The 24,082-nt window shown below is 47.2% G+C and overlaps 1 protein-coding gene across 11 annotated transcripts in view; it reads right to left on the reverse strand.

The window, feature by feature from the left end:
- LOC144485731 (uncharacterized) overlaps positions 1 to 24,082 on the reverse strand; it is a 77,614-nt gene that overhangs the window by 51,094 nt on the left and 2,438 nt on the right. For 8 of the 11 annotated variants that reach the window (XM_078203829.1, XM_078203831.1, XM_078203825.1 and 5 more), the window contains exons 2-3: positions 23,474 to 23,907; positions 15,155 to 15,507 (exon numbers count right to left, since the gene is read on the reverse strand). In XM_078203829.1, coding sequence (XP_078059955.1) covers positions 15,155 to 15,507; positions 23,474 to 23,907 — 787 coding nt within the window. The remainder of the gene's footprint in view (positions 1 to 15,154; positions 15,508 to 23,473; positions 23,908 to 24,082) is intronic. The other 3 variants (XM_078203833.1, XM_078203832.1, XM_078203830.1) reach the window with 1 other exon arrangement.

The raw sequence follows: 24,082 nt of genomic DNA on the forward strand, positions 1-24,082 counted from the left end.
TCAACCTCCGTCGCTCCAGTGAGAACAAACCAAGTTTCTCCAACCTCTCCTCATAGCTAATGCCCTTCATACCAGGCAACATCCTGGTCAATCTTTTCTGTACCCTCTCCAAAGCCACCACATCCTTCTGGTAGTGTGGCGGCCAGAATTGAACACTATATTCCAAGTGTGGCCTAACTAAGGTTCAAGAAAAGCTGCAACATGACTTGCCAATTATTAAACTCAATACCCCAGCCGATGAAGGCAAGCATGCCGTATGCCTTCTTGACTACCTTCTCCACCTGCATTGCCACTTTCAGTGACCTGTGTACTTGTACACCCAGATCCCTCTGCCTATCAATACACTTAAGGGTTCTGCCATTTACTGTATATTCCTTTCTGTATTAGACCTTCCAAAATGCATTACCTCACATTTGTCTGGATTAAACTCCATCTGCCATCTCTCCGCCCAAGTCTCCAACTGATCTATATCTTGCTGTATCCTCTGATGGTCCTCATCGCTTTCCGCAAATCGACCAAACTTTGTGTTGTCCGCAAACTTACTAATCAATCCAGTTACATTTTCCTCCAAATCATTTATATATATTACAAACAGCAAAGCCAATGTTGTTCCTTTGTTTAAGAAGGGCAACAAGAATAATCCAGGTAATTTACAGGCCGGTGAGCTTTACATCAGTGGTAAGGAAATTATCGGACAGGATTCTTCACGACAGGATTCATTCCCACTTGGAAATAAGTGGACGTATTAGTGAGAGGCAACATGGTTTTGTGAAGGGGAGGTCGTGTCTCACGAACTTGATCGAGTTTTTCGAGGAAGTGACGATGATGATTGATGAGGGTAGGGCAGTAGATGTTGTCTACATGGACTTCAGTAAGGCCTTTGACAAGGTCCCTCATGGCAGACTGGTGCCCCAGCACTTATCCCTGAGGAACACCACTTGATTCGCCCTCGATTCAGAAACGCACCCTTCCACTGCTACCCTCTGTCTTCTTCGACCGAGCCAGTTTTGTATCCACCTTGCCAGCTCACCTCTGATCCCATGCAACTTCACCTTCTGCACCAGTCTGCCATGAGGGACCTTGTCAAAGGCCTTACTGAAGTCCATGTAGAGAACATCTACTGCCCTACCCTCATCAATCATCTTTGTCACTTCCTCGAAAAACTCACCTGGATTATTCTTGCCACCCTTCTTAAACAAAGGAACAACATTGGCTATTCTCCAATCTTCTGGGACCTTCCCTGTAGCCAGTGAGGATACAAAGATTTCTCTCAAGGCCCCAGCAATTTCCTCCCTTGCCCCTCTCAGTATTCTGGGGTATATCCCATCAGGCCCTGGGGACTTGTCTACCTTAATGTTTCTCAAGAACCCCAATACCTCCCCCCTTTTTGATCTCAACATGACTCAAACTATCTACACATCCTTTCCCAGACTCATCATCCACCAAGTCCTTCTCTTTGGTGAATACTGACGCAAAGTACTCATTTAATATCTCGCCCATTTCCTCTGGCTCCACGGATAGATTCCCTCCTTTGTCCTTGAGTGGGCCAACCCTCTCCCTGGCTACCCTCTTGCTCTTTATATATGTATAAAAAGCCTTGGGATTTTCCTTAATCCTGCTGGCCAATGCTTTTTCATGACCCCTTTTAGCCCTTCTTACTCCTTGCTTAAGTTTCTTTCTACTTTCCTTGTATTCCACACTTGCTTTGTGTGTTCCCAGCCTCCTAGCTTTGACAAATGCTTCCTTTTTCTCTTTGACTAGGCTCACAATATCTCTCGTTATCCAAGGTTCCCAAAACTTGCCATACTTATCCTTCATCCTTACAGGAATGTGCCGGTCCTGAATCCCCATCAACTTAAACTTGAAAGCCTCCCACATGCCAGATGTTGATTTGCCCTCAAACATCTGCCCCCAATCTACATTCTTCAGTTCCTGCCTAATATTGTTGTAATTAGTCTTCCCCCAATTTAGCACCTTAACTTGAGGACTACACTTATCTTTATCCATCAGTACCTCAAAGCTTACTGAACTGTGGTCACTGTTCCCGAACTGCTCCCCTACTGAAACATCGACCACCTGGTCGGGCTCATTCCCCAATACCAGGTCCAGTATGTGATTCGTTGTGATTTGTTTTTATTCTGGCTGAGCTTTGGTCTTGCTGAAATGAGAAAGGGGCAAAGGCAAGGCAACGACACAGAAATGCCAAAAACTACACCTCACACCTCTCAGGAAGAATCTCTTTCTTTAAGTTCAACTTAGAGAACATTTTTCCTTCAAGATCATTTACAGCCAGAACCCCTCTCATCTCAAACATTCCATTAACAATCTAACTTCACAAGAGACATCAAAGGGAATTGGAGAATAGAAAGATGTTTCCATTTATGAAATCTTTGATACAAACTGCATAATCTTACTGGCACTTCAGCAGAAGAGATGCAAAGGTAATGGCTGGGTTACCTTAGTGGCTCCAAGCACACCTTAGAAAATGGAATGAATGACAAAACTGTTGGTTGGAGAGCGGTATCGCTGTAAACAATATTTTCTAGGCTGTGAATGGGATTGCTTAGCATTGAAGTCTTACGTAGCTGGAACACACTGGAGCTGAGGTTCCTAAACCAGTTACATTAAGGGTCTATTTCCAGTTACTGATGCAGTTTAATTCACAGTGATATATGCAGCTCAAGTAATTTCAGTGGACATCCTGAGAGTTCGATCTGCTGAATGAAGTCCATGGAACATCGACACCACACAGGACATCTTGCATTCAGGCAGATCAACTCGGTAACAAAGAATGAACAAATTCCAGTGGGACAGAACTTAAAATAATTCAGCTCTTCAAAATGGGCACATTCAACTGCATGAGGAAGTATGGGTGAGAACATTTTTTGTGAAGTAATTAGAAATTCTTTTTACTTCTTAACTGAAGCCACAAACTTAGCAATTTGGCAATTCTGACAGCTCAGCTGTGCTCATTGGCAATAATCTATGGAGAGGAGCATTTCTAATCATTGATCTTGTGAACACGAGTTTCCACAATGCTAGTTTGGCTGTAATGGTTTTATTTATGACTCAGTGACAGAACCTTTACTCCAGCAGTGTCTGTCTCCCATCCAGAACCTGCCTGTTACATCAGAGAATGGTTACATGGAGCCAGTCCCACTCCCTGCAATCTCTTCCCCATCAGCTGCTTAACCAATTCCCTTTTGAAAGCGGAATGATTCCTTAACCCTGGCAGACTATCCGTTCCATAAACACTCTCAGCATGAAAAACATTTTGCTCATGTCACCATTGCTTTTTTTTTGTGAATCACTTTAAATCAGTATCTGCTGAGTCTTGACCCTTCCGCCAATGGCAAAGATTTCTCCTAATGAGCTCCTTAATGAGCTAAAAAAAGGGCTTAGGAGAGCTAGGAGGGTCGGATCAAGGAAAACCCAAGGCTTTTTACTCTTGTGAGAACAGGAGAAATAGGAGAAATAGGCCATCTAGCCCCTCGAGCCTGCCCCGCCATTCAATAAGATCTTGGCTGATCTGAAGTGGATCAGTTCCACTTACCCGCCTGACCCCTATAACCCCTAATTCCCTTACCGATCAGGAATCCATCTATCCGTGATTTAAACATATTCAACGAGGTAGCCTCCACCACTTCAGTGGGCAGAGAATTCCAGAGATTCACCACCCTCTGAGAGAAGTTGTTCCTCTTCAACTCTGTCCTAAACTGACCCCCCTTTATTTTGAGGCTGTGCCCTCTAGTTCTAGCTTCCTTTCTAAGTGGAAAGAATCTCTCCACCTCTACTCTATTCAGCCCCTTCATTATCTTATAGGTCTCTATGAGATCCCCCCTCAGCCTGCTAAATTCCAACGAGTACAAACCCAATCTGCTCAGTCTCTCCTCATAATCAACACCCCTCATCTCTGGTATCAACCTTGTGAACTTTCTCTGCACTCCCTCCCAGGCCAATATATCCTTCCGCAAATAAGGGGACCAATACTGCACACAGTATTCCAGCTGCGGCCTCACCAATGCCCTGTACAAATGCAGCAAGACATCTCTGCTTTTATATTCTATCCCCCTTGCGATATAGGCCAACATCCCATTTGCCTTCTTGATCACCTGCTGCACCTGCAGACTGGGTTTTTGCGTCTCATGCACAAGGACCCCCAGGTCCCTTTGCACAGTAGCATGTTGTAATTTTTTTCCATTTAGATAATAATCCAATTTGCTATTATTTCCTCCAAAGTGAATAACCTCGCATTTGTCAACGTTATACTCCATCTGCCAGATCCTCGCCCACTCACTCAGCCTGCCCAAATCTCTCTGCAGACCTTCTACGCCCTCCACACAATTCACTTTTCCACTTATCTTTGTGTCGTCTGCAAACTTTGTTACCCTACACTCAGTTCCCTCCTCCAGATCGTCTGTATAAATGGTAAATAGTTGAGGCCCCAGTACCGATCCCTGCGGCACGCCACTAGTTACCATCTGCCAACCAGAAAAGCACCCATTTATTCCGACTCTCTGCTTCCTGTCGGATAGCCAATCCGCAATCCACGCTAACACCCTACCCCCAACTCCGTGTGACCCAATCTTCTTCAGCAACCTTTTGTGAAGCACCTTATCAAACGACTTTTGGAAATCCAAAAACACCGCATCCACCGGTTCCCTTCTGTCAACCGCACTAGTCGCAACTTCATAAAAATCCAACAAGTTCGTCAAGCACGACTTTCCCCTCATGAATCCATGCTGTGTCTGCTTAATTGAACCATTTTTATCCAGATAGCCTGCTATTTCTTCTTTAATGATGGATTCCAGCATTTTCCCAGCTACAGACGTTAAGCTAACCGGCCTGTAGTTACCCGCCTTTTGTCTATTTCCTTTTATAAACAGCGGCGTAACATTAGCTGTTTTCCAATCCACCGGCACTACCCCAGAATCCAATGAATTTTGATAAATAACCACTAACGCATCCGCTATTACCTCTGACATTTCTTTCAGTACCCTGGGATGCATTCCATCCGGGCCCGGGGACTTGTCCACCTTCAGTCCCGTTAGTCTACCAAGCACTGCCTCCCTGGTAACATTAATTGTATTGAGTACCTCTCCTCCTACCAACCCTCTATCGTTAATATTCGGTAAACTATTTGTGTCTTCCACCGTGAAGACCGACACAAAAAACTTATTTAAAGTTTCAGCCATTTCCTCATTTTCCACTATTAAATCCCCCCTCTCGTCCTCCAAGGGTCCAACATTCACTCTTGCCACTCTATTCCTTTTTATATATTTGCAAAAGCTTTTACTATCATTTTTTATATTTAGAGCTAGCCTAGCTTCATAACCTATCTTTCCTTTCTTTATCGCTTTCTTAGTCGTTCTTTGTTGTTTCTTAAGGTTTTCCCAATCTTCCGATTCTCCACTATTTTTGGCCACTCTGTACGCATCGGTCTTTAATTTAATACTCTTCTTAATTTCCTTTGTTATCCACGGCTGGTTATCCCTTTTCTTACAGTCCTTCTTTATCACCGGAATATATTGTTGCTGAGTACTGAAAAGGATCTCCTTAAAAATCCTCCACTGTTCCTCAGCTGTCCTACCTACCAGTCTGCTCTCCCAGTCCACCTTAGCCAATTCAGCCCTCATCCTATCGTACTTCCCTCTGTTCAAGCAGAGGACAGTGGTATGGGACCCTACTTTCTCCTCTTCCATTTGTACCAGAAATTCGTCCATATTGTGATCACTTGACCCAAGAGGGTCCTTCACAAGAACATCCTTAATTCTACCTACCTCGTTACACATTACCAGATCTAAGATAACTCGTTCCCTCGTCGGTTCTGTAACATACTGTTCAAGGTAACTATCCCGACAGCATTCTAAGAACTCTTCCTCCATCCCACCCCTTCCAACTTGAGTCAGCCAATCAATATGCAGGTTGAAGTCCCCCATGATTATTGCCGTTCCGTTTTTGCACGCTTCCATTATTTGCTTGTTTATAGCCCTCCCCACCTCAACATTATTATTTGGGGGCCTATAGACCATGCCTACTAGTGTCTTTCTCTCCCTACTATTCCTTATCTCTACCCATAACGATTCCACGTTTTGTTCCTTAGAGCCTATGTCATCCCTCACTACTACCCTGATATCTTTTATTAACAGAGCTACCCCACCACCTTTTCCTTCCTGAATGCCTGATACCTCTGGATATTCATCTCCCAGTCCTGGTCTCCCTGCAGCCACGTTTCTGTAATGGCCACTAGATCATACCCATTTGTGCTGATTTGCACCATCAACTCATTAACTTTGTTCCGAATGCTTCGTGCATTCAGGCAAAGTGTCTTTATTCCAGCTTTTATCTGGACCCGATTTGATGAAACGCTATCAAGCTCGCCCTCTACTCCTTTAACTACTGGAATGCCCTCATTCACTTGCACTCGCTCCCTCTCCTCTACCATTGATTTCGTAATTCCTCTTACCTCTGCACCCTCCCCCCAGGGTGAGGTTAGGGCTGGTTAAGGACAGTAGTTGTGCATGGAGTCAGAAGAGATAGGAGAGGCGATGAATTAATATTTTTCTTCAGTGTTCACCAAGGAGAGGGACCATGATTTTAAGGATGATTGTGAGGTACAGGCTGATAGGCTGGAGGAGGTAGATGTTCTGAGGGAAGGTGTATTAGCAATTTTGAAAAACCTGAGGGTCGATAAGTCACCTGGGCCAGATGGGATATATCCTAGGATTCTTTGGGAGGCAAGGGATGAGATTGCAGAGCCTTTGGCTTTGATCTTTGGGTCGTCACTGTCCATGGGGATAGTCATGATGTGGAGATTATTATTGATGATAATTGATTGATATACATGATAGTGCCAGAGGAGTAGAGAGTGGCAAATGTTGTTCCTCTGTTCAAGAAAGGAAATAGGAATGGCCCTGGCAATTATAGGCCGGTTAGTCTTACTTCGGTGGTCGGTAAGTGAATGGAAAAGGTCCTGAGGGATAGGATTTATGACCATTTGGAAAAATGCAGCTTAATCCGGGATAGTCAACACGGATTCGTGAAGGAGAAGTCTTGCCTCAAATTTGATTGAATTCTTTGAGGAGGTAACTAAGTGTGTAGATGAAGGTAGAGCAGTTGATGGATTTTAGTAAGGCGTTTGATAAGGTTCCCCGTGGTCAGCTCATGAAGAAAGTAAGGAGTTGTGGGATAGAGGAAAATTTGGCCGATTGGATAAGTAACTGGCTATCTCATAGAACGGTAGTCATGATGTGGAGATGCCGGCGTTGGACTGGGGTAAACACAGTAAGAGTTTTAACAACATCAGGTTAAAGTCCAACAGGTTTACTTGGTAGCAAATCCAAATAAACCTGTTGGACTTTAACCTGGTGTTGTTAAAACTCTTACTATCTCAGAGAAGACAGAGGGATGGAAAATTTTCAGACTGGAGACCAGTTACCAGCGGCGTACCACGGGGATCAGTGCTGGGTCCTCTGCTATTTGTGATTTTTATCAATGACTTGGACGAGGGGACTGAAGGATGGGTCAGTAAATTTGCTGATGACACCAAGGTTGATGGAGTAGTGGATGAGGTGGAGGGCTGTTGTAGGCTGCAAAGAGACATTGATAGGATGCAGAGCTGGGCCGAAAAATGGCAGATGGAGTTTAACCCTAATAAGTGCGAGGTGATTCATTTTGGGAGGACAAATTTAAATGCGGATTACAGGGTCAAGGGCAGGGTTCTGAGGAATGTGGAGGAACAGAGAGGTCTTGGGGTTCATATCCACAGATCTCTGAAGGTTGCCACTCACGTGGATAGAGCCGTGAAGGCGGCCTATAGTGTGTTAGCGGTTATTAACAGGGGGTTTGAGTTTAAGAGCCGTAGGGTTATGCTGCAACTGTACAGGACCTTGGAGAGACCACGTTTGGAATATTGTGTGCAGTTCTGGTCACCTCACTAGAAGGAGGATGTGGAAGCACTGGAGAAAGTGCAGAGGAGATTTACCAGGGTGCTGCCTGGTTTGGAGGGTAGGTCTTATGAGGAAAGGTTGAGGGAGCTTGGGCTTTTCTCTTTAGAGCGGAGGAGGTTGAGAGGCGACTTAATAGAGGTTTATAAGATAAGGGGGATAGATGGAGTGGACGTTCAGAGACTATTACCTCGGGTGGATGTAGCTGTTACAAGGGGGCATAACTATAAGGTTCATGGTGGGAGATATAGGAGGGATGTCCGAGGTAGATTTCTTACTCAGAGTGATTGGGGTGTGGAATGGACTGCCTGCTGTGATAGTGGAGTCGGACACCTTAGGAACTTTCAAGCGATTATTGGATAGGCACATGGAGCACACCAGAATAATAGGGAGTGGGATAGCTTGATCTTGGTTTCAGACAAAGCTCGGCACAACATCGAGGGCCGAAGGGCCTATACTGTGCTGTACTGTTCTATGTTCTAACTACTGCATCCATGTCCCAGATGATTTCAAACACCGCCATCGAACTTCTTTCGATCTTTTCTTCACTTAAGACAAAGCTTTGCAAATCTATCCTTCTAACCGAAACTAGCTCTCTTTTCTGCGCCCTTTTTAAAACCACACACACTTCCTAAAGTGTGGTGCCCAGAACTAGGCACAATAATCCAGTTGATGCTGATGCTGAACCAGTGTTGCATAAAGGTTCATCAAAGCTTCTGCTAGCACAGAAGATTGTGGACGCTCGATCACATTTAAGGCAGATAAGACAGATGTTTTGGTCTGTCAACTTCAGGGAATGGGCCGATTGGATAAGTGGAACTGAAACCAAAAATCTGCCATCATCATGTTGACTGAATATCACTTGGTCCACTCCAGTTCCCGAATGCAACACAGCTTCATTGCGCAGGCTCCTGGGAGGACTAGTTATATTTGCAATAGTTATTGGGGACTCGACAGTTAGAGGGACAGATAGGAGGTTCTGTGGCAGCGAAAGAGACTCACGGATGGTATGTTGCCTCCCGGGTGCCAGGGTCCGTGGCGTCTCGGACCGTGTTTTCAGGATCCATAAGGGGGAGGGGGGAAACAGTCACAAGTCGTGGTACACATCGGTACCAACGACATAGGTAAGAGAAGGGATGGAGATTTAAAACAGGAATTTAGGGAGATAGGGTGGAAGCTGAGAGCCAGGACAAACCATGTTGTCATCTCTGGTTTGCCGGTGCCACGTGCTAGCGAGTTGAGGAACAGGGAGAGAGTGCAGATATACACGTGGCTGCAGGGATGGTGTAGGAGGGAGGGTTTCAGTTTCATGGATAAATGGAGCACATTCTGGGGGAGGTGGGACCTGTACAAACAGGACGGTTTGCGCCTGAACCAGAGGGGCACCAATATCCTGGGAGGGAAATTTGCTGCGGCTCTTCAGGGGGGGGTTTAAACTAATTTGTCAGGGGGATGGGAAAACGAGCTGTAGTCCAGAAGCCAGTGTTGAGTGTAGTGAGGTACTGAGGAGGGTATCAAGGTCGCAGGAGTGTACCAGCAGACAGGAAGGTGGGTAGAAGTGTGTCTACTTCAATGCAAGGAGCATCCGGAATAGGTAGGTGAACTTGGAGCGTAGATTGGTACTTGGGCCATTACGGAGACATGGTTAGAACAGGGACAGGAATGGTTGTTGGAAATTGCGGGGTATAGATGTTTCAGTAAGAGTAGGGAAGCTGGTAAAAGAGGTGGAGGAGTAGCATTGTTAATCAAGGATAGTTTAACGGCTGCTGAAAGGCAGTTCGAGAGGGATCTGCCCACTGAGGTAATGTGGGCTGAAGTTAGAAATAGGAAAGGAGCGGTCATGTTGTTGGGGGTTTTCTATAGGCCCCCAAATAGTAATAGAGATGTGGAGGAGGAAATTGCAAAGCAGAATATGGATAGGTGTGGAGGTCACAGGGTAGTTGTCATGGGTGACTTTAACTTTCCAAACATTGATTGGAACCTTTATAGGTCGAATAGTTCGGATGGGGCAGTTTTTGTAGTGTGTGCAGGAGGGTTTCCTGACACAATATGTGGATAGGCCGACAAGAGGTGGGGCCACATTGGACTTGGTAATGGGAAATGAACCAGGCCAAGTGTTAGATTTGGTTGTGGGAGAGCACTTTGGAGATAGCGACCACAATTCGGTGTCTTTCATTATTGCAATGGAGAGGGATAGGGCCATACGGCAGGGCAAGGTTTATAATTGGGGGAGGGGTAATTATGATGCGATTAAGCAAGAATTAGGGAGCATAAGATGGGAACAGAAACTGTCAGGGAAAGGCACAAATGAAAAGTGGAGCTTGTTCAAGGAACAAATACGACGTGCCCTTGATAGGTATGTCCCTGGCAGGCAGGGAGGAAATGGCCGAGTGAGGGAACCATGGTTCACAAAAGAGGTTGAATGTCTTGTCAAGAGGAAAAAGGAAGCATATCTAAGGATGAGAAAGCAAGGTTCAGTTGGGTCGCTTGAGGGTTACAAGGTAGCAAGGAATGAGCTGAAAAAAGGGCTTAGGAGAGCTAGGAGGGGGCATGAGAAGTCCTTGGCGAGTCAGATCAAGGAAAACCCCAAGGCTTTTTACTCTTATGTGAGAAATAAAAGAATGACCAGGGTGAGGTTAGAGTCAGTCAAGGATAGTAGTGGGAACTTGTTCATGGAGTCAGAAGAGATAGGACAGGCGATGAATGAATACTTTTCTTCAGTGTTCACCAAGGAGAGGGACCATGCTTTTGAGGATGAGTGTACAGGCTGATAGGCTGGAGGAGGTAGATGTTCTGAGGGAAGGTGTATTAGCAATTTTGAAAAACCTGAGGGTCGATAAGTCCCCTGGGCCAGATGGGATATATCCTAGGATTCTTTGGGAGGCAAGGGATGAGATTGCAGAGCCTTTGGCTTTGATCTTTGGGTCCTCACTTTCCACGGGGATAGTGCCAGAGGACTGGAGAGTGGCGAATGTTGTTCCTCTGTTCAAGAAAGGAAATAGGAATGACCCTGGTAATTATAGGCCGGTTAGTCTTACTTCGGTGGTCGGTAAGTTAATGGAAAAGGTCCTGAGGGATAGGATTTTGACCATTTGGAAAAATGCAGCTTAATCCGGGATAGTCAGCATGGATTCGTGAAGGGGAAGTCTTGCCTCAAATTTGATTGAATTCTTTGAGGAGGTAACTAAGTGTGTGGATGAAGGTAGAGCAGTTGATGTCGTATACATGGATTTTAGTAAGGCGTTTGATAAGGTTCCCCATGGTAGGCTCATGAAGAAAGTAAGGAGGTGTGGGATAGAGGGAAATTTGGCCGATTGGATAAGTAACTGGCTATCTCATAGAAGACAGAGGGTGGTGGTGGATGGAAAATTTTCAGACTGGAGACCAGTTGCCAGTGGTGTACCACGGGGATCAGTTATTTGTGATTTTTATTAATGACTTAGAGGGGGGGGCTGAAGGGTGGATCAGTAAATTTGCTGATGACACCAAGATTGGTGGAGTAGTGGATGAGATGGAGGGCTATTGTAGGCTGCAAAGAGACATTGATAGGATGCAGAGCTGGGCCGGAAAATGGCAGATGGAGTTTAACCCTAATAAGTGCGAGGTGATTCATTTTGGGAGGACAGATTTAAATGCGGATTACAGGGTCAACGGCAGGGTTCTGAGGAATGTGGAGCAAGAGAGATCTTGGGGTTCATATCCAGAGATCTCTGAAGGTTGCCACTCAAGTGGATAGAGCCGTGAAGGAGGCCTACAGTGTGTTAGCTTTTATTAACAGGGGGTTGGAGTTTAAGAGCCGTGGGGTTATGCTGCAACTGTACAGGACCTTGGTGAGACCACATTTGGAATATTGTGTGCAGTTCTGGTCACCTCACTATAAGGAGGATGTGGAAGTATTGGAGAGAGTGCAGAGGAGATTTACCAGGATGCTGCCTGGTTTGGAGGGTAGGTCTTATGAGGAAAGGTTGAGGGAGCTAGGGCTTTTCTCTTTAGAGCGGAGGAGGTTGAGAGGCGACTTAATAGAGGTTTATAAGATGATGAGGGGGATAGATAGAGTGAACGCTCAGAGACTATTTCCTCGGGTGAATGTAGCTGTTATTAGGGGACATAACTATAAGGTTCATGGTGGGAGATATAGGAGGGATGTCCGAGGTAGGTTCTTTACTCAGAGTGGTTGGGGTGTGGAATGGACTGCCTGCTGTGATAGTGGAATTGGACACTTTAGGACCTTTCAAGCGGTTATTAGATGGGCACATGCAGCACACCAGAATGATAGGGAGTGGGATAGCTTGATCTTGGTTTCGGACAAAGCTCGGCACAACATCGAGGGCCGAAGGGCCTGTACTGTGTTGTACTGTTCTATGTTCTAGGACTGGATTGTCCCGGGGAGAGGCTCAGTAGGACAAGTCTATTTTCCCAAAAGTTCAGAAGAATGACAGGGAATCTAATTAAACAATCAAATTCATAACGGCTGAACTGAAACTCAATCGATGATGAGAAAATGTTTCCCCCCCCCCAAGGGAACCTGAGACACAGTATTAGAATTTGAGGTCTGCCAAAAAGGACTGAAATAAGCAATTTCTTCACCCAAAGAGTTCACTTATAAATCAGGACAGAGAACAAAACGAAAAAAAAATACAATCATGTCAAACATCATTTAAGCAGTTCATAAGGATCATAAGAACTGAGAGCAGGACTAGGCCATCTGGCCCCTTGAGCCTGCTCCGCCATTCAATAAGGTCATGGCTCATCTTTATGTGGACTCAGCTCCACGTACCTTAAGGGTTAAGACTCACCATGGCCCTTAATTCCTTTACTGTTCAAAAATTTATCTATTCTTGCCTTAAAAACGTTCAATGAGCTAGCCTCAACTGCTTCACTGGGCAGGGAATTCCACAGATTCACAACCCTTTGTGTGAAGAAGTTCCTCCTCAACTCAGTCCTAAATCTGTTCCCCCTTATTTTGAGGCTATGCCCCCCCCTAGTTCTAGTTTCACCTGCCAGTGGAAACAACTTCCCTGCTTCTATCTTATCTATTCCCATCATAATCTTATATGTTTCTATACGATCTCCCCTCATTCTTCTAAATTCCAATGAGTATAGCCCCAGTCTACTCAGTCTCTCCTCATAAACCAATCCTCTCAACTCCAGAATCAACCTAGTGAATCTTCCCTCCACCCCCTCCAGTGCCAGTATATCCTTTCCCAAGTAAGGAGACCAAAACTGTACACAGTACTCCAGGTGTGGCCTCACCAGCACCTTATACAGCTGCAACATAACCTCGCTGTTTTTAAACTCCATCCCTCTAGCAATGAAGGACAAAATTCCATTTGCCTTCTTAATTACCTGCTGCACCTGTAAACCAACTCCTTGTGATTCTTGCACAAGGACACCCAGGTCCCTCTGCACAGCAGCATGCTGCAATTTTTTATCATTTAAATAATAGTCCATTTTGCTGTTATTCCTACCAAAATGGATGACCTCACATTTACCAACATTGTACTCCATCTGCCAGACCCTCGCCCACTCACTTAGACTATCTATATCCCTTTGCAGACTTTCAGCATCCTCTGCACACTTTGCTCTTTCACCCATCTTAGTGTCATCTGCGAATTTTGACACACTACACTTGGTCCCCAACTCCAAATCATCTATGTAAATCGTAAACAATTGCGGCCCCAACACTGATCCCTGAGGCACACCACTAGTCACTGATCGCCAACCAGAAAAACACCCATTTACCCCCACTCTTTGCATTCTGTTAGTTAACCAATCCTCTATCCATGCTAATACATTACCCGTAACACTGCACCTTTATCTTATGCAGCAGTCTTTGGTGCGGCACCTTGTCAAATGCCTTCTGGAAATCCAGATACACCACATCCACAGGTTCCCCATTGTCCACTGCACATGTAATGTTCTCAAAGAATTCCACCAAATTAGTCAAACATGACCTGCCCTTCATGAACCCAGTTTCAATTGATCAGCCTAATTTGGGGGAGCGGGCGCCTGCCGAGTCTCAGCGGGGGGAGCGGGCGCCTGCCGAGTCTCAGCGGGGGGAGCGGGCGCCTGCCGAGTCTCAGCTGGGGGGAGCGGGCGCCTGCCGAGTCTCAGCGGGGGGGAGCGGGCGCCTGCCGAGTCTCAGCGGGGGGGAGCGGGCGCCTGCCGAGTCTCAGCGGGGGGGAGCGGGCGCCTGCCGAGTCTCAGCGGGGGGAGCGGGCGCCTGCCGAGTCTCAGCGGGGGGAGCGGGCGCCTGCCGAGTCTCAGCGGGGGGAGCGGGCGCCTGCCGAGTCTCAGCGGGGGGAGCGGGCGCCTGCCGAGTCTCAGCGGGGGGAGCGGGCGCCTGCCGAGTCTCAGCGGGGGGGGCGGGCGCCTGCCGAGTCTCAGCGGGGGGAGCGGGCGCCTGCCGAGTCTCAGCGGGGGGAGCGGGCGCCTGCCGAGTCTCAGCGGGGGGAGCGGGCGCCTGCCGAGTCTCAGCGGGGGGAGCGGGCGCCTGCCGAGTCTCAGCGGGGGGAGCGGGCACCTGCCGAGTCTCAGCGGGGGGAGCGGGCGCCTGCCGAGTCTCAGCGGGGGGAGCGGGCGCCTGCCGAGTCTCAGCGGGGGGAGCGGGCGCCTGCCGAGTCTCAGCGGGGGGAGCGGGCGCCTGCCGAGTCTCAGCGGGGGGAGCGGGCGCCTGCCGAGTCTCAGCGGGGGGAGCGGGCGCCTGCCGAGTCTCAGCGGGGGGAGCGGGCGCCTGCCGAGTCTCAGCGGGGGGAGCGGGCGCCTGCCGAGTCTCAGCGGGGGGAGCGGGCGCTGTTTGAACAGCCGATTATTGAAAGGACGTTAAAGTCAAATGGACAGCAGGAGTGGAAATTCACCAGGGTGATGTCAGGAAAGGGAACTTCTCAATACGAGGAGAGTTTTGATTCCAGTGGAGCTTTAATAAAATTAGAATTAAATTATCAGTGACTGTAGAAGTGACATATCTTTGCGCAGAGGCTGGTTTCAGTAACCTTCGAAACAGTGTGTTTGGGGAAGAGACTGCTGCATCTTTTGAAATAAAATTAAATCTATATTCAATAAATACAAAGATGCAGAGCTGTGAACTATATCCTACCCTACCCTGTTCCTATGAGTTTGATGCCACCTTTCCCTCTTTAATTCCCTATATGATTAGGTCATGAAACAATCGCTGTGTATTTGACTAAAGATAGATGAAGGTAATGCACCTAAAGGATCCTGGTGGCTGGCCTGGCCATTGTCACAGGTGATGACCTCATCGAGTTCAGAGTTGCTGCTGGATCCCCCGTCACTGGAGCTGCCAATCCACTGTGGAGCGCACTTCCTGCGAATCACAGCCTCCCTCGCTCTGCGCACCCTCTGAATCTGCTCCTTCTGTTTCTGGGTGCGCTGACACTTCTTCATCCTCGGCAGCTTTCGAGAGGATGAATTCACCCACTTGACGTTGGAGCTGGACTGGATGGTCTTAGCCACCCGGCTCCTGGAGGATGAGGCAAGTCCAGCCCTGGTGTATTGCTGCTGCTCCTCTCCATCTCTCGCTGAGGGACTGACATCAGGGGACCTGGGGACAAAGGGGACAAAGGTCAAATCACACATAGCCACCTTAACAAGGCTTAACTTCCCAGAATAGCACAAAAATAAATCCTTCAGCCCTGGAACACAATCTACAAATCAAACTCAAGAGGAGGGCAGCCCTGCTGAAGATAAAAACTCTCTTTAATCTACCGTTCCATTGCTTACATTGTAGACATCCTTTCCCTTGGTTTTCTGCTATTATTGAGATGCTCTGTGTATTCCACCATGAACAGATACAAAATTAGCAGTCATGTCGAGAGGGTTAGAGTACAAGAGCAGGGATGGACTTCTGAACAGAGGCTCTGGACAGACCCCATTTGGAATATTGTGAGCAGTTTTGGGTCCCATATCTAAGGATGTGCTGGCCTTGGAAAGGGTCTAGAGGAGGTTCACAAGAATGATCCCTGGAATGAAGAGCTTGTCATATGAGGAACGGTTGAGGACTCTGGGTCTGCATTCGTTTAGAAGGATGAGGGAGGATCTTATTGAAACTTACAAGATACTGCGAGGCTTGGATAGTTTAGGGGTAGGCGTGGAGAGGATGTTCTCACTAGTAGGAAAAACTAGAACCAGAGGGCACAACCTCAGGCTAAAGGGACGATCTTTTAAAACAGAGATGAGGAGGAATTTCATCAGCCAGAGAGTGGTGAATCTGTGGAACTCTTTGCCACAGAAGGCTGTGGAGGCCGGGTCATTGAGTGTCTTTAAGACAGGTGAGATATTAAAGAGTTAATGTCCACTGTAGAGGGCAGGGTGAACTATTGGGCTTGCAAGAATGGCAGAGAAACAGCTCATGGGAGCGAACTGACAAAACAAGATAACAGTAAGAGTTTTAACAACACCAGGTTAAAGTCCAACAAGGTTTATTTGGTAGCAAATACCATTAGCTTTCGGAGCGCTGCTCCTTCTGACGAAAGCTAATGGTATTTGCTACCAAATAAACCTGTTGGACTTTAACCTGGTGTTGTTAAAACTCTTACTGTGTTCACCCCAGTCCAACGCCGGCATCTCCACATCATGAAAACAAGATAACCACAGGCTCCAGCTTGCTGGGCACGGCTGGGGTGCGAGTTTAGCTCAGTACGTGACAATGTTCTCTTTTGCGCTAACAGATAGTGTATCTTAAAGACATTATGCTGATGTTCTGATGGGTGGGGGGTTGTTACCAGTAAATGTGTATTTGAATAGAATGTTGTTTCTTATGCAGCAATTCCTATAACTACTCGTTTTTGATTAAATCGGGTGATGTATGCTGAAGTCTCGTTTGAAATCACATCTACCTGATGCAATAGTAAAACTGTATAAAAGGGGTCAGCCTTGTTACTCCGGACACTTTTTGCTTACTGGCTTCCAGCACTGAGTGGAAGTTGAGTAGCAAAGGTTAGCCAGCCTACATATGTAGGACAAATAAAGAACTTTGATTCTGACAACGGTTGGTGTTTGCCTTTGTATCAAGGACGGAAGAGTCTTGTGAAAAACGAACATAACACAGGGATAGATAGATTCTTGATTAATAAAGGGATCAGGGGTTATGGGAAAAAAAGCAGGAGAATGGGAATGAGAAAAATATCAGCCATGATTGAATGGCGGAGCAGACTCGATGGGCCGAGTGGCCTAATTCTGCTCCTATGTCTTACGGTCTAAAATATTCGCTCAAAGTCACTGCCATCTCCTGCTTTTCTACTATTAATTCCCTAACTTCATCCTCCAAGGAATCAATATTTACCTCAGCTATTCTCATCTTTCAATAAACTTGTAGAAGCTCTTACTTTCCATCTGTGTGTGTCTTGGTTGTTTTTTCTTGTAACTTATTTTCTCGCTCTATTTTAAGTTATCCCTTTCTGCTAAGAAGTTCCCAATCTTCCACCCTATCCCTAACCTTCACAATATTGCACGCATTTCTTTCAACTTGACATTGCCCTCAAGTTTCTTCTGCTTGTCCTTTCCCAATGGAAAATACCTTTGGGTATTGCAGAAAATCATGTTTTCTCTATTTTCCCCAGCAATACCATACTCAATTGTCCTCCTCTACCCCATCTCCCCCCACTTCACCACCCCCCCCTACCCGATCCTTCCCCTCAGCCCCACTCCTTCACCCGCCCATCACCTACCCCTCCTTAATCCTCCACCCCCTCCTCCATCTCCCCTCCCCCCCATCCCCCTTCCCCTACCCCCCCCCTACAAACCCCCTCCTCCATGCCCCCATGCCTCCTCCTCCCCGCCCCATCCCTCTCCTCCACCCCCCCCCCCCCCCCCCCCCCACCGCCCATCCCCCATCTCTCTCCAAGAGCCACAGTATTTATATGGCTGGTTCACTTCACTGGAGAGTGAATGCGCGAGGGGTGGAATAGACTTAAAGCAGATCAAGCTTAAAATCAGGCAACCGCAGGGTGCTGTGGGCCATCAGCAGCAGCAGAATTATACTCAACCACAATCTGCAACCTCGTGGCCCGGCATATACCCCCACTCTACTATTATCACCAAACCAGGGATCAACTTAAATGGAGAACAAGTGCAGAATGCCGAGGTGCAGAGGGATCTGGCTGCTCTTGTGCATGAATCACAAAAAGTTAGTATGGTGCAGCATATAATCAAGAAGGTTAATGGAATCCTATGATTTATTACTAGAGGAATTGAACATAACTGTGTACAGTTTTGGTCTCCTTACTTGAGAAAGGATATACTGGCGCTGGAAGGGATGCAGAGGAGATTCACTAGGTTGATTCCGGAGTTGAGAGGGTTGGCTTATGAGGAGAGACTGAGTAGACTGGGGCTATACTCATTGGAATTTAGAAGAATGAGGGGAGATCTTATAGAAACATAAAAGATTATGAAGGGAATAGATAAAATAGAAGCAGGGAAGTTGTTTCCACTGGCGGGTGAAACTAGACCTTGGGGGCATGGCCTCAAAATAAGGGGGAGCAGATTTAGGACTGAGTTGAGGAGGGACTTCTTCATACAAAGGGTTGTGAATCTGTGGAATTCCCTGTCCAGTGAAGCAGTTGAGGCTACCTCATTGAATGTTTTTAAGGCAAGGATGGATAAATTTTTGAACAGTAAAGGAATTAAGGGTTTTGGTGAGCAGGTGGGTAAGTGGAGCTGAGTCCACAAAAAAAAAATCAGCCATGATCTTACTGAATGGCAGAGCAGGCTCGAGGGGCCAGATGGCCTACTCCTGCTCCTAGTTCTTATGTTCTAAGATTACTTTTCAGTTCCACAGGGCATTGGTAAGACCGCATTTCGAATATTGTGTGCAGTTTTGATCTCACTGGATGCAAATACATTGAAGGTTGTTCAGAGGTGGTTTACGAGATTGATGGAATCATAAAATCCTACATTCGGCCCGCCGGAGGAGACCTACACAGACACTGGGAGAATGTGCAAACTCCACACAGACAGTCACCCAAGGCTGGAGTTGAACCCGGGTCCCGGGCAGCAGTGCTCACCACTGTGCCAGCGTGCCGCACGCCTGGAATAAGCAGGCATTCTTGTGTGGAAAGATTCGACAGACTAGGCATGTTTCCACTGGATTTCAGGAGAGTGACTCGATTGAAGTATAAAAGATCCTGAAAGATGTCGACAAGATGAACATGGAAAGGAAGTTTCTCTTACAGGTGAGTCCAGGACTGGGGAGCACTGCTTGATAAAGAGAAATGTTTTCTCTAAGGGTTGTGTGATTTTGGAACTCTGCCTCAGATGGTAGGGACAGGGTCATTGAATATTTTTAAGGCAGAGGAAGATTGATTCTTGCGCCTAACATGAATATAAAGTTACTGGGAGTCAATGGGAATGTGGAACTCAACACAATATCAGGCATCATGATCTTATTGAATGGTGAAGCAGGCTCAAGGGGCCAAATGGCCTATTCCTGCTCCTATTTCACAAGTTCATATGTATCATTATCAACATCCTGAGAGTTTCCATTCACCAGAAAGGAAGTGAACCAACCATATAAATACTGTGCAAGAGCAGGTCAGAGCTGGGAATACTGCAGTGAGTAACTCATCTCCTGACTCCCCAAAGTCTGTCCACCATTTATAAGGCACAAGTCAGAAGTGTGGTGGAATGCTCTCCACTTGCCTGGATGGGTGCAGCTCCAACAACATTCAACAAGCTTGCTACCATCCAGGACAAAGCAGCCCACTTGATTGGCACCACATCCACAAACATTCACTCCCTCCACTAGCGACGCTCAGAAGCAGCAGTGTGTACTATCTACAAGATGCACTGCAGGAACTCCAATCAAGGTTCCTTAGACAGCACCTTCCAAACCCTCAACCACTACCATCTAGAAGGACAAGGGCAGCAAACACATGGGAACACAACCACCTGCAAGTGGTTTACCGTGCCAAATGGGACAGAGTTTGAACCGATCTAGCAACTCAAGACTGGACATCCATGAAGCACTGTGGGCCAACAGCAGCGGGACTGTACTCCAGCACAATCTGCAACCTTATGGCGCAGCATATCCCCCATTCAACCATTACCATCAAGCCTCGGGATCAACCCTGGTTCAATGGAGAATGCAGGAAGGCGTGCCAGGGGCAGCACCAGGCATACCTACCAATGAGGTGTCAACCTGGTGAAGCTACAACACAGAACTACTTACATGCCAAATGGCATAAACAGCAAGTGATAGACAGAGCTAAGCGAACCAACAACCAACGGATCAGATCTAAGCTCTGCAGTCCTTCCACATCCAGTCGAGAATGGTGGTGGACAATTAAACAACTCACTGGAGGAGGCGGCTCCACAAATATCCCCATCCTCAATGATGGAGGAGCCCAGCACATCAGTGCAAAAGATAAGGCTGAAATATTCGCAGCAATCTTCAGCCAGAAGTGCCGAGTGAATGATCCATCTCAGCCTCCTCCAGTGGTCCCCAGCATCTCAGATGCCAGTCTCCAGCCAATTCGATTCACTCCATGTGATATCAAGTAACAGTTGGAGGCACTGGATACTGCAAAGGCAATGGGCCCTGATAACATTCTGGCAACAGTACTAAAGGCTTGTGCTCCAAAACTTGCCGCTCCCCTAGCCAACCTCTTCCAGTACAGTCACAACACCGGTATCTACTCAACAGTGTGGAAAATTGCCCAGGTATATTGCCCTGTTTGTCACTTTCATAAATGACCTGGATGAGGAAGCGGAGGGATGGGTTGGTAAGTTTGCCGACGACACGAAAGTTGGTGGGGTTGTGGATAGTCTGGAGGGATGTCAGAAGTTACAGAGGGACATAGATAGGATACAAGACTGGGCAGACAAGTGGCAGATGGACTTCAGCCCAGATAAATGCATAGTGGTCCATTTTGGCAGGTCAAATGGGATGAAGGAGTACAATATTAAGGGAAAGACTCTTAGTACTGTAGAGGATCAGAAGGACCTTGGGGTCCGGGTCCATAGGACTCTAAAATCGGCCCCGCAGGTGGAGGTGGTGGTTAAGAAGGCGTATGGTGTGCTGGCCTTTATAAAGATTATCAAGATTTTGATGGGTATAGAGTGAATGCAAGCAGACTTTTTCCGCTGAGGCTAGGGGAGAAAAAAACCAGAGGGCATGGGTTAAGGGTGAAAGGAGAAAAGTTTAAAGGGAATATTAGGGGGGGCTTCTTCACGCAGAGAGTGGTGGGAGTATGGAATGAGCTGCCGGATAAAGTGGTAAATGCGGGGTCACTTTTAACATTTAAGAAAAACTTGGACGGGTTCATGGATGAGAGGGGTGTGGAGGGATATGGTCCAAGTGCAGGTCAGTGGGACTAGGCATAAAATGGTTCGGCACAGACAAGAAGGGCCAAAAGGCCTGTTTCTGAGCTGTAATTTTCTATGGTTCTAATCGAGGGATTGAGTTTAGGAGTCCGGGGATAATGATGCAGCTATATAATACCCTCGTCAGACCCCACTTGGAGTACTGTGCTCAGTTCTGGTCGCCTCACTATAGGAAGTATGTGGAAAAGATTGAAAGGGTGCAGAGGAGATTTACAAGGATGTTGCCTGGATTGAGTGGCATGCCTTATGAGGATAGGCTGAGGGAGCTCGGTCTTTTCTCCTTGGAGAGACGAAGGATGAGAGGAGACCTAATAGAGGTGTATAAGATGTTGAGAGGCATAGATCGGGTGGACTCTCAGAGGCTTTTTCCCAGGGTGGAAATGTCTGCTACGAGAGGACACAGGTTTAGGGTGCTGGGGGGGTAGGTACAGGGGAGATGTTAGGGGTAAGTTTTTCACACAGAGGGTGGTGAGTGAGTGGAATCGGCTGCCGTCAGTGGTGGTGGAGGCGAACTCAATAGGGTCTTTTATGAGACTCCTGGATGAGTACATGGAGCTTAATAGGATGGACGGTTATAGGTAGGTCTAGAAGGTAGGGATGTGTTCGGCACAACTTGTGGGGCCAAAGGGCCTGTTTGTGCTGTAGTTTTTCCATGTTTCTATATCCTGTTCACAAAAAGCAGGACAAATCCAACCCAGCCAATTACCGCCCAATCAGTCTACTCTTGATCATCAGTAAAGTGATGGAAGGGGTCATCGACAGTGCTATCAAGCAGCACCTGCTCAGCAATAACCTGCTCAGTGACGCCCAGTTTGGGTTTCGCCAGGGTCACTCAGATCCTGACCCCATTACAGCCTTGGTTCAAATATGGATAAAAGAGCTGAGTTCCAGAGGTGAGGTGAGAGAGACAGCCCTTGACATCAAGTGTGGCATCAAGGAGCCCTAGCAAACCTGGAATCAATGGGTATCAGGAGGCAAACACTCCGCCGGTTAGAGTCATACCTGGTACATAGGAAGATGGTTGTGATGGAGGGTCAGCCATCCCAGCTCCAGGACATCTCTGCAGGAGTCCCTCAGGGGAGTGTCCTCGGCCCAACCATCTTCAGCTGCTTCATCAATGACCTTCCCTCCGTCACAAGGTCAGAAGTGGGGATGTTGGCCAATGATTGCAATGTTCAGCACCATTCGCGACTCCTCAGATACTGAAGCAGTCCATGTTCAAATGCAGCAAGATCTGGACAATATCCAGGCTTGGGCTGACAAGTGGCAAATAACATTCGCACGACACAACTGCCAAGCAATGACCATCACCAACGAGAGACACTAACCACCGACCCTTGACACTTTACCATCACTGAATCCCCCACTGTCAACACCCTTGGGGTTACCATTGACCAGAAACTCAACTGGACTCACCACATAAACACAGTGGCTCCAAGATCAGGTCAGAGGCTAGGAACAATGCAGCAAGTAACTCACCTCCTGACTCCCCAAAGCCTGTCCATCATCTACAAGGCACAAGTCAGGAGTGCGATGGAATACTCCCCACTTGCCTGGATGGGTGCAGCTCCAACAACGTGCAAGAAGCTTGACACCATCCAGGACAAAACAGCCCTCCTGATTGGCACCACATCCACAAACATCCACTCCCTCCACCACCGATGCTCAGTAGCAGCAGTGTGTACTATCTACAAGATGCACTGCAGCAATTCACCAAAGATCCTTAGACAGCACCTTCCAAACCCACGACCACTTCCATCTAGAAGGACAAATGCAGCAGATACATGGGGACACCACCATCACCTGCAAGTTCCCCTCCAAGCCACACACCATCCTGACTTGAAAATATATCGCTGTTCCTTCACAGTCGCTGGGTCAAAATCCTGGAATTCGCTCCCTAATGGCATTGTGGGTCAACCTACAGCACACAGACTGCAGCGATTCAAGGAGGAAGCTCACCACCACCTTCTCAAGGGCAACTAAGGATGGGCAGTAAATGCTGGCCGAGCCAGCAATGCCCAGTTCCCCTGAATGAATTTTTAAAAACTAGCATCCTTCTGTACCACAAACATTTTATGTTTCTACAATTCAAAGCTCTGATGCATTTCACCCCCCCCCCCCCCCCCCACCCCTTGGGATACAGACAAAGAATAACTCTTTTGTCATGCCGACTGAACTCTAGTTCCTACCTGTAGGTTCCTGTCCACAGTGTCATCCTTCCTTCATTCTTCTCTGATGATAGTTCATCAGATTCAGCAAGGTTAGTGCTGGAAGATGGAGATGAATCACCGGCGCTTGAAGAGTCATCACTCGTGTAAGTGTAGCTCCGCACGAGATTCCGGTCACTTTGCAAAGCCAGCTTGAGCTCCTCTGAAAAGCAGGAATGTTCAGCATTCAGACACTCTGTCCACTGGGCAGCCTCAGGCCCTTTCACCTCTGGAGTCGAAGGCACCCTGCTGTTTTCCTGCAAATTGCCATTGAATGCTGTGGGACATGAACTGTCCAAGCTGGCCGCTGGTGCCTTTCCTGTGGGCTCTTGCTTTACACTGGAAACAATTGGGATCTCTGGTAATTCTGCTTCTGGTTCCATTGTCATCAGAGCACCAAAAAATTTAACTTGGCCCTGCAACGCAAGATAGCCAAACCTTAATAGGAAGCGGTGATGGTTTCTGTTTTTGGTTTGTTCAGCACTGTCTGCCCTGGAGTTTCTAATTGTCAGCTTTACAAACATATGAATATGTTGTACAAACTTTAACACTTACGTATAAGCCAGGTTATCTATACAAAATTAACTTGCA

The sequence above is a fragment of the Mustelus asterias genome, unplaced genomic scaffold (genome assembly GCF_964213995.1).
Source record: "Mustelus asterias unplaced genomic scaffold, sMusAst1.hap1.1 HAP1_SCAFFOLD_214, whole genome shotgun sequence".
NCBI lineage: Eukaryota > Metazoa > Chordata > Chondrichthyes > Carcharhiniformes > Triakidae > Mustelus > Mustelus asterias.